This window comes from Oncorhynchus gorbuscha, linkage group LG02 (genome assembly GCF_021184085.1).
Source record: "Oncorhynchus gorbuscha isolate QuinsamMale2020 ecotype Even-year linkage group LG02, OgorEven_v1.0, whole genome shotgun sequence".
NCBI classification, from domain to species: domain Eukaryota; kingdom Metazoa; phylum Chordata; class Actinopteri; order Salmoniformes; family Salmonidae; genus Oncorhynchus; species Oncorhynchus gorbuscha.
In genome coordinates, this window is record NC_060174.1 from 23,140,754 (window position 1) to 23,154,544 (window position 13,791).

Here is a 13,791-nt window from a genome sequence, read left to right on the forward strand (position 1 = left end):
TGGAGGCCACACACACTACTGAGCCTCATTTTGACTTGTTTTAAGGACATTACATCAAAGTTGGATCAGCCTGTAGTGTCTGACTACAGGCTCCAAATCCAGACCTCCATGGGCCGATACATTTGATTTCCATTTATAATTTTTGTGTGATTTTGTTGTCAGCACATTCAACTATGTAAAAAAAAATAATAAGAATATTTCATTAATTCAGATCTAGTTTCCTTTATTTTTTTGAGCAGTGTATATACATACTGTATTCTCAACATAGTTCATCTTACTGTACATACCTTTTTCCTACAGTGTGACACAAATCCAATTCATGGTACCGATATTAGCATTTTTCGCACACACAGATCAAATCATCTATACAGTGCAATCTGAAAGTATTCAGACCCCTTGACTTTTTCCACCTTTTTGTTACGTTAGACTTTTTTCAAAAATGGATAAAATATTGTTTGCAAATATGTTTTCAAATGTATAAAAAAAACATACCTTATTTACATAAGTATTCAGACCCTTTGCTATGAGACTCAGGTGCATCCTGTTTCCATTATCCTTGAGATGTTTCTACAACTTGATTGGAGTCATCCTGTGGTAAATTAAATTGATTGGACATGATTTGGAAAGGCACGCACCTGTCTATATAACCAAGCCATGAGGTCGAAGGAATTGTCTGTAGAGCATCCGAGACACCATTGTGTCGAGGCACAGATCTGGGGAAGGGTACCAAAGCATTTCTGCAGCATTGAAGGTCCCCAAGAACACAGTGGCCTCCATCATTCTTAAAATGGAAGAAGTTTGGAACAACTAATACTCTTCCTAGAGCTGGCCGCCTGGCCAAAGTGAGTAATCGGGGGAGAGGGGTCATTCTGACAGAGCTCCAGACCTCCTCTGTGGGGATGGAGAACCTTCCAGAAGCACCACCATCTCTGCAGCACTACACCAATCAGGCCTTTATTGTAGAGTGGCCAGACGAAAGCCACTCCGCAGTAAAAGGCACATGACAGTCCGCTTGGAGTTTTCCAAAAGGCACCTAAAGGACTCTCAGACTATGAGAAACAAGATTATCTGGTCTGGTGAAACCAAGATTGAATTCTTTGGCCTGAATGCCAAGTGTCACGTCTGGAGGAAACCTGGCACCATCCCTATGGTGAAGCATGGTGGTGGCAGCATCATCATGCTGTGGGGATGTTTTTCAGCCACAGGGTCTGTGAGACTAGTCATGATCGATGGAAAGATGAACAGAGCAAAGTACAGAGAGATCCTTGATGAAAGCCTGCTCCAGAGCCCTTTGGACCTCAGACTGGGGTGAAGGTTCAACTTCCAACAGGACAACGGCCCTAAGCACACAGCCAAGACAATGCGGGAGTGGCTTCGGGACAGGTCTCTGTCCTTGAGTGGCCCAGCCAGAGCCTAGACCTGAACCCACCCGAACATCTCTGGAGAGACCTGATAATAGCTGTGCCGCGACGCTCTTCAACCAACCTGACAGAACTCGAGAGGATCTGCAGAGAAGAATGGAAGAAACTCCCCAAATACAGGTGTATCAAGCTTGAAGTGTCATAACCAAGACAACCCGAGGCTATAATAGCTGCCAAAGGTGCTTCAAAAAAGTACTGAGTTAATAGTCGGAATACTTATGTAAATATAATATTAAAGCTTTTTATTTGTTACACATTTGCTTAAATGTCTAAACCTGTTTTTGCTTTGTTATTATGGGGTATTGTCTGTAGTACATTTTAGAATAAATCTGTAATGTAACAAAATACCTTTTGAAGATTTGGACATCTACCAAGACTTGGATGAGATGTTTGCCACAAATCCTAAAACATTAGCATTAGGAAACAAAGTAATCCAAAATCCTGGATTGCTGTCAAACCTTGTCCATAGACTGCTTACAGTGTAAGGAAACCAATATGTAATTTGGGTGAATTATCTCTGATAAGTGCCTAATATCCACAACATTTCTGCTGGTTAAATTATTTTAAAGGGGTGAATGCTCATTAGCCAATAGATCTTAATCCTATTACTGCTGTAGCAGAGGAAGAGGACAAGAGGAGAGGAAGGGAGAGGAGACGAAAGGGGAGGGGAGTAAGGGGAAGAGCAGAGAGGAAAGGAAAGGAGAATGGAGGGAAGGAGTAGAGGAGTGGATGAGGGGACGAGGAGGCCTGACCTGGGCCCTCCAGGGGATACGAAAGGGGAGGGGAGTAAGGGGAAGAGCAGAGAGGATGGGTTCTTTTCTGTCTGGACTCTGGGGGAATTGAATGGGAAGGTCACTGATAGTACAGGGCAATTATCATAATGAGGGACTCTGATAATGAATCACACACGCACACAATCATAAAAAATCCATCCGTGCCTACACAGACACATTTAATCACTCTGCAACCTGGGCTCTTACATTTAGCCCCAATCCTGTAATCACTAGCTAAGCTTCTCTCATCCAGTCTAATTAAATATTCGTTGAAATATTAGGGCATCTTCTTTTTCAGTACTCACATAAATCCAGTTGATTTGAGATGTTTAATTAATTTGCACCTCATTCCTTTGTAATAAATGGATGGTCAAGTAGTTGTTTGTCTATATAAATTGTCACGGTCAATGTTGAAAATGCCTGTCAGGCAAGAATGAAGCTAAATTCGATACGCTGTTCCAAACTTAGGGAGATGAGTTCTAGTCCTCACTGCTCTCTCTCTCTCTCTCTCTCTCTCTCCCCCCCCCCACCCCCTCTGACAGACATCGATGAGTGTTTTCATGGTTTCGTGGAGTGCGATGACAAAGCCATCTGTGTCAACTTGCCCGGGTGGTACCACTGCGAGTGTCTGGATGGCTACCACGACAACGGCTTGTTCTCTACTAATGGGGAGTCGTGCATAGGTGAGTTGATTCACTCCTTTCATCACAAGACCAAAGGGAACATTGCGGTTGTAGGCAATCTTTATTCACCTAGTCACATATGATAATTTATATTGATATCACATAGAGTATACCTACAAACTAGTTTGTTTTTCCATGAGTCTAGTCTAGTGTATTCTAAAATTGACCATAGCAGCACATCTAACCATTGCAGAACTAGAAATGTCCTTGGTCTTCTTTTGACCAGTTGTTTTTGCTGTCGGGTGTGGGTAACAATATGTTTGGGCTGGACATACCATTACTGGTGCATTTACCTCAAAATCCCTATCTGCTTTTTACTGCTCATTCAATCTTTCTGGAACATTCTCTGAAGCTGCCTGCCAAGAGCTTGTCACATGTCAAAATGGAGGGAAACCCTTATGCAGTTACGCCTCAGTAGTGACAGTACTACAGCTCTGTGTCTGTCTGTCTGCGCTATAGACAAATGTTACCTGTCAAGTCTAGCCGATCCACACAGAGCACATCAGAGACTGTCAGAGAGGTGAACATACTGTGAAGAACAAAGCCAAATGCAGTTATAATTTGATGAAAAATGGTCTCTGGTGGGACGAAATTACGGAGTGTTTTGACAAGAAAGCCCACTTTAGTTTACTGAGGCTGAGAGCTGTTAGAATATAATACATGTGCTTCCTTTGTATTTTTTAAAGCAGTAAGATGCATGTAAATTTAAGCATGACCTACAGCATTTGACCTCTGTTGAGCATATGCCTGAAGTCATCTCTCTGGCTCCCTACAGATATCAATGAATGCAAGACGGGGAGGAACACCTGTGCCAATGACACGGTGTGCTTCAACTTAGAGGGGGGCTATGACTGCAGGTGCCCTCACGGGAGGAACTGCACCGGAGACTGTATTCATGACAACAAAGTCAAACACAATGGACAGATCTGGGTGCTGGACAATGATAGGTGCTCAGTCTGCTCTTGTCAGGTGAGACAGAGAGGATGATGGGTGAAAAAAACTATGATCAGGTCAGGGGTGTTCTATTGGTTATGTAAAGCATTATGATGATTTTATTAATTCAGTTAGTTATATGATTAATACAGGTCTGAAGAATTTAGATGTGTCTAGAACCAGTTATTTGGAAAACTTAGTTTTTAATTAAGCAAAAAACCTAACATTTATCTAATCATTATTAGGCTACAGTCTTGTTTAGTCATTTAGCGTTTACTTCTGGTGTATGGGAATGCTTGCAGGTGATTATAGAGGATTAGTACGGGTATTTAACAATCAAGCATCATATTATTCATTTGATTAAAGAGGAGGGCAGAAATTAAGCTTTAATGAAATTAGTCATTTTAATTGATTGGAGAAATTGAGAACCTGCCTGTCAGAATTAGTAGTATTGAACAGCTGAGCAAACAGTTAAATGAGGAAACATGTTATTGTTTTGTAATGTTCACGGTCAGCTAGTAGAGAGCAATGGTAATATTGAGTGTGTGTAATCAACCAATAACCAAGGTCAACAACTAGCAAATATTGAGTTTGGGTTATGGAGACTGTACTTTACAATAGTTGTTCAAATTGTATTTGTCACATGCGCTGAATACAGGTGTAGACCTTAACAAGAAATGCTTACTTACGAGCCTTTAACCAACAATGCAGAGTTTTTAAAAAGTAAGTTACTGAGAGTTGATTGACAGACATTGTATCGCCCCCCTCCCCTCTGTGCAGACTGGCCGGGTGATGTGCAGGAGGATGGTGTGTGACTGTGAGAACCCGACAGCTGACCTGTTCTGCTGTCCAGAGTGTGACCCTCGCCTCAGCAGCCAGTGTCTGCACCAGAACGGCCTGCTGACCTATGGCAGTGGAGACACCTGGGTGGAGAACTGCCAGCAGTGCCAGTGTCTGGTGAGTACCAATAATACACACCCTATAAATAGATAGAACACACTGTACTGGACTCTGCTTTAAATCAAATCAAATTGTATTTATCACATGCGCTGAATACCACTGGTGTAGACTTTACAGTGAAATTCTTGCTTACGAACTTTTCCAAACAATGCAGAGTTGAAAAAAAAGAATAATAAATATTATCTAACACAAGAGGAATAAAATGAAATACGCAAGAATGGAGCTACAGTATATATAGGGAATACCAGTACCAGTACTTTCGTGATTCATGTATGGGAGATACTGTGTGTGTGTGTGTGTGTGTGTGTGTGTGTGTGTGTGTGTGTGTGTGTGTGTGTGTGTGTGTGTGTGTGTGTGTGTGTGTGTGTGTGTGTGTGTGTGTGTGTGTGTGTGTGTGTGTGTACTGTATACAGGTTTCTATGTCCACAGGTCTCTATGCCCTGGAATATACAGTGCCTTGCGAAAGTATTCGGCCCCCTTGAACTTTGCGACCTTTTGCCACATTTCAGGCTTCAAACATAAAGATATAAAACTGTATTTTTTGTGAAGAATCAACAACAAGTGGGACACAATCATGAAGTGGAACGACATTTATTGGGTATTTCAAACTTTTTTAACAAATCAAAAACTGAAAAATTGGGCGTGCAAAATTATTCAGCCCCTTTACTTTCAGTGCAGCAAACTCTCTCCAGAAGTTCAGTGAGGATCTCTGAATGATCCAATGTTGACCTAAATGACTAATGATGATAAATACAATCCACCTGTGTGTAATCAAGTCTCCGTATAAATGCACCTGCACTGTGATAGTCTCAGAGGTCCGTTAAAAGCGCAAAGAGCATCATGAAGAACAAGGAACACACCAGGCAGGTCCGAGATACTGTTGTGAAGAAGTTTAAAGCCGGATTTGGATGCAAAAAGATTTCCCAAGCTTTAAACATCCCAAGGAGCACTGTGCAAGCGATAATATTGAAATGGAAAGAGTATCAGACCACTGCAAATCTACCAAGACCTGGCCGTCCCTCTAAACTTTCAGCTCATACAAGGAGAAGACTGATCAGACATGCAGCCAAGAGGCCCATGATCACTCTGGATGAACTGCAGAGATCTACAGCTGAGGTGGGAGACTCTGTCCATAGGACAACAATCAGTCGTATATTGCACAAATCTGGCCTTTATGGAAGAGTGGCAAGAAGAAAGCCATTTCTTAAAGATATCCATAAAAAGTGTCATTTAAAGTTTGCCACAAGCCACCTGGGAGACACACCAAACATGTGGAAGAAGGTGCTCTGGTCAGATGAAACCAAAATTGAACTTTTTGGCAACAATGCAAAACGTTATGTTTGGCGTAAAAGCAACACAGCCCATCACCCTGAACACACCATCCCCACTGTCAAACATGGTGGTGGCAGCATCATGGTTTGGGCCTGCTTTTCTTCAGCAGGGACAGGGAAGATGGTTAAAATTGATGGGAAGATGGATGGAGCCAAATACAGGACCATTCTGGAAGAAAACCTGATGGAGTCTGCAAAAGACCTGAGACTGGGACGGAGATTTGTCTTCCAACAAGACAATGATCCAAAACATAAAGCAAAATCTACAATGGAATAGTTCAAAAATAAACATATCCAGGTGTTAGAATGGCCAAGTCAAAGTCCAGACCTGAATCCAATCGAGAATCTGTGGAAAGAACTGAAAACTGCTGTTCACAAATGCTCTCCATCCAACCTCACTGAGCTCAAGCTGTTTTTCAAGGAGGAATGGGAAAAAATGTCCGTCTCTCGATGTGCAAAACTGATAGTCATACCCCAAGCGACTTACAGCTGTAATCGCAGCAAAAGGTGGCGCTACAAAGTATTAACTTAAGGGGGCTGAATAATTTTGCACGCCCAATTTACAGTTTTTGATTTGTTAAAAAAGTTTGAAATATCCAATAAATGTCGTTCCACTTCATGATTGTGTCCCACTTGTTGGTGATTCTTCACAAAAAAATACAGTTTTATATCTTTGTTTGAAGCCTGAAATGTGGCAAAAGGTTCAAGGGGGCCGAATACTTTCGCAAGGCACTGTATATAACTGAATTACGATGTGTCAAGAGCGTTCTCTATTGAATCTACTCAGAGAAATGTGCACTGTTTGCATTGACTCTCTCCACTGTTGACCTTTTCCTAGGTTCCCGCATCCCTGCTGTTCAAACAACAGGAAGGCTTTTTTACGAGGATTTCATACTAAATCTGACAGAACATCACATCCTACCGCCTTCAATAAGCCTTTCAGACGCTCTTCACCACCAGCCATATGTTTATTAAATGCAAATGTCACACTTGGCATTCACCCTGGCCATTCCACTCCCAGATAAAAGTAACACTTAGCTGCATTTGTGTCAATCTGCCTTTGCGTCGACCCATAAATCATCTTTAGCTTTGTTGTTCTGCCAGCTCTCTCCCGCCCGCCCGTTCTCTCGGAGGAGTGGCATTACCGTTGGTTCTTTTTTCCCTCAGATCAAACAGAATGTTGTAGCCACACATACAGCCTTCCCACCTTACTCTCCTTCTGTGATTAACATATGCATGCACACACATACATCATGTTGCACACACACACACACACAAAGACAGCTACCAGCCAAAATGGTATAAACAGCAGCACACGAAAGAGAGGAGTGGAGGAGAATGGTGAGAGATACGCGTGAGATCTAGAAGCGTGACCGCGACGTGAAATGAACCTTGAATGCCTACACAGTTAGCAGAGCAGGAACCATACTGGCCCTGCTCTGCTCAGCAGGGAAACGGAAAAGCAATTCTCTAAGACAAAGATACAAATTCCCTTTTAAATTACATGTATTTTTGTGAATATTTGAATGACAGAATATGGCTCTTTGACGTATGTATCTCCGAGTTACTACTATAGGTATTAGACGTAATGGGTATAGGATACTATTTTCACCTTAGATTTGGAGGGTTGAAACATGGTTGTTGTTCGCCACGCTGTTGTCTAACCAAGGAACATTTCTGGCAAAGCTCCCTAAACCAAATGTAATTCACTGGTAAATGTAATTCTCCTGAAACATCCTGCAACATTTATGCATTTTTATAGGACCATCTTCTGTAAAGCGTACTGAGATCTAAAAACATGATTATTTTTAAGAGAAAGAGTGGCCTATTTAGAAACTTATCAGTGACTTACCCAACTGCCAGGGCTCATGTGAAGGTGATTGAAGGACATCACATACTCTATCACAGGGTTCTTCAACCCTGTTCCTGGAGAGCTACCCTCCTGTGGGTTTTTGCTCCAACCCCAGTTTTGACTGATGTCATTCAGCTTATCAACCAGCTAATTATTAGAATCAGGTGTGCTAGATTAGTGTTAGAGTGAAAATCTACAGGACGGGAGCTCCTGCTCTATCATGTTACACAGACTGCAGTTCGGCGTCGGAGCCGACTTCAGTGGGAAAATTCTCACCTTTGATCGTCACTGGCACGCTGATTTGCGGATTAATCCGGGTTTCAACTGTACCAGGGAGATGGCAGACCGTGTTTAAGGCTTCGTGTGGGCGAGCGGTTTGCTGATTTCCTACATTGTGAACAGAGTACCCTATGGTGGCGGTGGGGTTATGGTATGGGCAGGCATAAGCTATGGACAATGAACACAATTGCATTTTATCGATGGCGATTTTAATGCACAGAGATACCGTGACGCGATCCTGAGGCCCATTGTTATGCCATTTATCCGCCACCATCACCTCATGTTTCAGCATGATTATCTGTACACAATTCCTGGAAGCTGAAAATGTCCCAGTTCTTCCATGGCCTCAGCATGTTTGGGATGTTATGGATCAACGTGAACAACAGCGTGTTCCAGTTCCTGCCAATATCCAGCAACTTCGCACGCCGTCGAAGAGAAGTGGGACAACATTCAACAGGTCACCATCAACAGCCTGATCAACTGATCAAGAAATGCTGTGCTGCATGAAGCAAATGGTGCTCACACCAGATACTGACTGGTTTTATGATCCACGTCTCTACCTCTTTAAGGTGTTTGTGACCAACAGATGCATATCTCTATTCCCAGTCATGTGAAATCCATAGATTATGGCATATATGAATTTATTTCAGTTGACTGATTTCCTTATATGAACTGTAACTCAGTAAAATCATTGAAATTGTTGAATGTTGAGTTTATATTTTTGTTCAGTGTAAATTGAAGGTCTTTATATCAAAAAGAAGAGCGATTTTGGTTTGTAACCCTGGAAAAATGGTCTTTCAACTCGCCAAATTGACCCCATTTTCAATTGATCCCTCTGAGAATAACTGCTCCAAAAGCGAGATGCGCATCTGGAAAAATATTCTGTCATATTTTATTCTGTTATATTACTTGACTGTGAACTGGGCTCGGGAAATAAGTATCTTGTCTGCTAAATTAACAAAACAAGGCTGTGCCATTGCGCAGCCATTGGCTTCCACAAGCAAGGGCCATTGCTGAGTTTACTGCCTTTTTGAAGATTGTGTCCTACGATAATATAACCAGTTGATATTATGGTTTCATCAAATCAAATCGTCGGCATGGGCTCTACAAGGTGTCAAAAGCGTTCCACAGAGATGCTGGCCCTGTTGACTCCAATGCTTCCAACAGTTGTGAAGTTGGCTGGATGTCCTTTTGGGGGTGGACCATTCTTGATACACATGGGAAACTGTTGAGTGTGAAAAACCTAGCAGCGTTGCAGTTCTGGACACAAACTGGTGCGCCTGTCACCTAATACGATAACCCATTCAAAGGCACTTCAGTATTTTGTCTTGCCCATTCACCCTCTGAATGGCACACATACACAATCTATGTCTCAATTGTCTCAAGGTTTAAAAATCCTTCTTTAACCTGTCTCCTCCTTTTCATCTACACTAATTGAAGTGGATTTAACAAGTGACATCAATAAGGAATCATAGCTTTCACCTGGATTCACCTGGTCAGTCTATGTCATGGAAAGAGCATAATGTTTTGTACACTCAGTGTATATGGGCAATTTAGCAATTATGATTTGTTATCTGTAATGGCTATGATATATTAGGCATTGTTGGCCTATAGATATATGAGCAAAAACATTTCTGGCCATGTGTTCTAAAAAATATATTTTTTATTTGAGTACTTGAGTTCAATATAATTTATTATGGAAAAACCTAATAAAAATTGTTGTTCTGTTCATCACATTTAATTTTTTCAAACATTTTTGGGGAACCCCGAATTTCAGTCTGCCACCCATGGAGGGACCTGCCTGCATTTGTCCAATAGAAGCTCTTGTTTTCATTGCAAAACGTTTTCCGTTTTGAGTGAATGCTTTCCTTTGCAAAACGGTTTGCCACAGATGAAATGTTTTGCAATGGAATCCGACTAATGAATACACTGTGTGTGTGTGTGTGTGTGTGTGTGTGTGTGTGTGTGTGTGTGTGTGTGTGTGTGTGTGTGTGTGTGTGTGTGTGTGTGTGTGTGTGTGTGTGTGTGTGTGTGCTCTTTTTCCAAGGAGGTGTAAACCACAAGAACTCAGGGATGAAGATGTTAACAGAACTAGGTCATGCAGAATCATAGCTTAACCAGGATCTATAAAGTTGGCCAGAATATATGTCATGTATTCACTGGCTTATTGAAACGACTGCTGGAGAAATCCAATAAGGCGTTCTCTACTGCAACTGTGTAGTGATTCATATAAGAGGGAGAATGAACGGGTGACCAAAACAACTCCATTAGGAAACACAGAACATTTAGACCAGTGTCTGAAAATGTCTTTCTTCTGATACTGCTACTCCCACACAACAACATATTCTTAACCCCATTTACTGTACATCTATGATGTATCAGGACAAAATGTCTATGTTTACATGATAATGACTGCATCAGGGTGGTATAGAAGTATGCCTAAACATTTAGCAAGGGACAGGATCTATTCAATACAATTGTAGGGGTGATGGGCTGCACATACCAGTGGAGGCTACTAAGGTGAAGACAGCTCTTAATAATGGCTGGAATGGAGTCAATGGAATGGTATCAAACACGTGGTTAATACCATTCCATTGGCTCCATTCCAACCATTATTATGATCTGTCCTCCCCTCAGCAGCCTCCATGGGTATGTATCATTGTATTGTCCCAGTGATATGACTCCAGTCTGTCTTTCTGTCTCACCCATCCACAGCAGGGACAGGTGGACTGCTGGCCCCTGTTGTGCCCCCATGTGGACTGTGAATTCACAGTGGTGCCCGAGGGCGAATGCTGTGCCCGCTGCGTCACTGATCCCTGCCAGGCCGACACCATACGCAACAACATCACCAAGACGTGCATGGACGAGCACGGCATCCAGCGCTTCAGCGGGTCCTCATGGGTCAAACACAGCACCGAGTGCACCCTCTGCCAGTGCAAGGTAACAGCCATGGATTTTCATTATATCTATGCAGACTTAAGCCAACCATACCCCATGTTGGCGCTAAACACTCCATGACTATCGAAATTCTAAATGTCAAACCAAGTTAGCCTTTCAGTGAGAAATAACAGAACATAATAACAGAAGCTCATTCTGGTTTGTCTAACAGTGACCCACTCTAAAGTCTCTCTCTCCTCCTCCTCTCTTTCAGAATGGACATATTTGTTGCTCAGTGGACCCCATGTGCCTTTAGTTCCTGAAGCTCTGAAGGCACCTCCCTGTACAGTGTTATCCATGTAAAAACAACCAGCGTTTTCCACCCTCCGGCCCAACTTCTTTATACCAAATACAAAAAATGTATCATAGAACACAGATGGACTACAGTACCCACAAGCCCCCTCTGTGTTCAGCCTCACCAATCAGGGTGACCTGTGTGCATTGAGGAACACCCCCAAATCATCTGCAACATGACGCTGTAAAATACTATTATACTGGCATGAATGTGCTCGATGTAGAAACATTTTGCTAATTTCTAAACTCTTTAAATGTCAATTATATCCTAGATAGTGGTTGTTTTAGTGTAAGTTTAATTTGCTACACTATTAAAGTTGTCGATATTTTGTGGTCCTCTAGCATTATTTTCTATTAATATTTTACATTTATTTCCAGGCTTGTTAATGTGTAATGGTGAATAAAGTATTTCAATTTACATTAATTGTTTGAGCTTGTCTTTATTAAGATGTTGTGTATTAGTCATTGGAAACCATCGATCTCTGTAATAATTTGAAGTCAAAAACTCATCCTCTCAGGTCTCGTGTACCCGAAAATTCAATCCACACAGATGACAAATCACTTGAGCTGTGCCTTCCCAGACCTCCCCACTTCCTGTGAAGAGGATAGCGAGGTGAGAGTTAGTTCATGTCAGAACACATGTTTATGTGACAGTGTGTTAGAGCAGAAAAGAGGAGAGGAAACTCAGCCTGACACCAGCAATCACAGCCTATCAGTGGTACCTACACATCATCATGCCTGACCTTTCACATCAAATATTCATTGAGCAGGTGGACTTCCTCTGTCTGCACTGCTGCCGGTGTACATGGTGCTGGTGGTGATTACATAGTACAGTGCAGGATCAAGAACCATCCAGATCAGTCTGATTTTGAATGGATAATTGTAAGGTGTTTGAAGTTTAGGATTTTAAGCATTTTGAGGGTTTGTCAATACACACACAGTACTTGATTGAGTACTGGATTTGATTGAGAACTTTAATTTGTTCAATACATTGAGCATCTCATGTGTGTATACTGTGATACCGTATACACAATGTCCCAATTGGTTTGCTTTGCTTCCTTCCACTGGTTCCAGAGGTAATGGTAATACTTGTATGATTCAGAGTACAGTGCTTAAAACTCCTAAAATAATTAGCATATCAATATACAGGCTGGCTGGGAGGAATGAGTTGTGCCTGAAGAAGACTAACCAACTAATTCCCTGGGTCTCCCTAGCAGCAGCTTCTTACATGAACAAAAACAAAGCGGAACCGAATCATGGAGCACATTGGTATTCTACCATTTCCTCCTCCCTCAGTGGAACATTTGCCATCTCTCTCTCCTTCGAAACGTGTTATACCTGTCAAATGATGAATATAGACTACTGTGAACGTGTGCCTGACTGCAATGAAAGTGTGCGTGTGTGTGCATACGAGCGTGTCTGGTTTGTGTGTGTGTATATGTGCGTCCGCAGTGGCTGGAAGCACACTGGCAAGGGCACCATCTGGCAGGCTTTGGTCCAGTGACTGCAAGCCGGTGGTGACTCCTAGCTGGTGGTGACTCCTAGCTGGTGGTGGCTCCTAGCTGGTGGTGGCTCCTTGCCAGGGGCACAGGGGTAGTGGCACAGCGGGGCAGAGTGGTTGTCCAGCTGGCTCCTAAATGTCCAATTTTCCATGGTGGGGTAAGTTGAACTCACCGCAACAGATGTCTCCACCCACATTACTGCCTGTCCTGTGTTCATTACTAATGGACACTCATATTATTGGGTTGGGCATTGGCAGGACTACGGCAGCGGAGCAGCGCAATAGTTTTACGTGGAGATCTGTAAACACTGTAGCCTTCATAAACCATTAGTTTACAACATGCGTGTTAGTTGACATTGACAACTCTCAAGGCATCAGAAGAGTAATGTATTGGAGGTCAGTCATCAGACATTATTGAACCCTTTCATAGATCTTGGATGTACAGTGTAGAATGCTACAGTAGCTTGATTCCTCTGTAGGGGACCTGGTTCATATTCTGTGTATCAGAGGGAGCAGCAGAGACTCAACCTCAAATCTTTATTAATTGGCAAATTTGTTCATATGTAAATCCAAGACAGTGCTGACTATGTATAGCAAAGCCTCCAATTATCACTATATGTCCGGATTTAGCCTACATTTAACTAGATATGACATGCAGTATGTGCTTATTTGGCAAAATAGTTGGTTGGTTGAATGCACTAAAGCTGCAGTCACTTATTTTTGATTCTCCCAACAAGTGTTGTGTATTGCATCAGTAAGTAAATTAAGGTAGGTGTCAACACTCAAGGCTATACTAGCTGAGAAACCACTCCGCTGCATAGCCATAC

General features: G+C 42.3%; 1 protein-coding gene across 1 annotated transcript in view; it reads left to right on the forward strand.

The window, feature by feature from the left end:
• LOC123999373 (protein kinase C-binding protein NELL2-like) overlaps positions 1-11,883 on the forward strand; it is a 92,732-nt gene extending 80,849 nt beyond the window's left edge. The window contains exons 16-20 of the mRNA XM_046305060.1: positions 2,737-2,877; positions 3,653-3,846; positions 4,591-4,767; positions 10,948-11,172; positions 11,384-11,883. Coding sequence (XP_046161016.1) covers positions 2,737-2,877; positions 3,653-3,846; positions 4,591-4,767; positions 10,948-11,172; positions 11,384-11,425 — 779 coding nt within the window. The 3' untranslated portion in view covers positions 11,426-11,883. The remainder of the gene's footprint in view (positions 1-2,736; positions 2,878-3,652; positions 3,847-4,590; positions 4,768-10,947; positions 11,173-11,383) is intronic.
• The last annotated feature ends 1,908 nt before the right edge of the window (positions 11,884-13,791 follow it).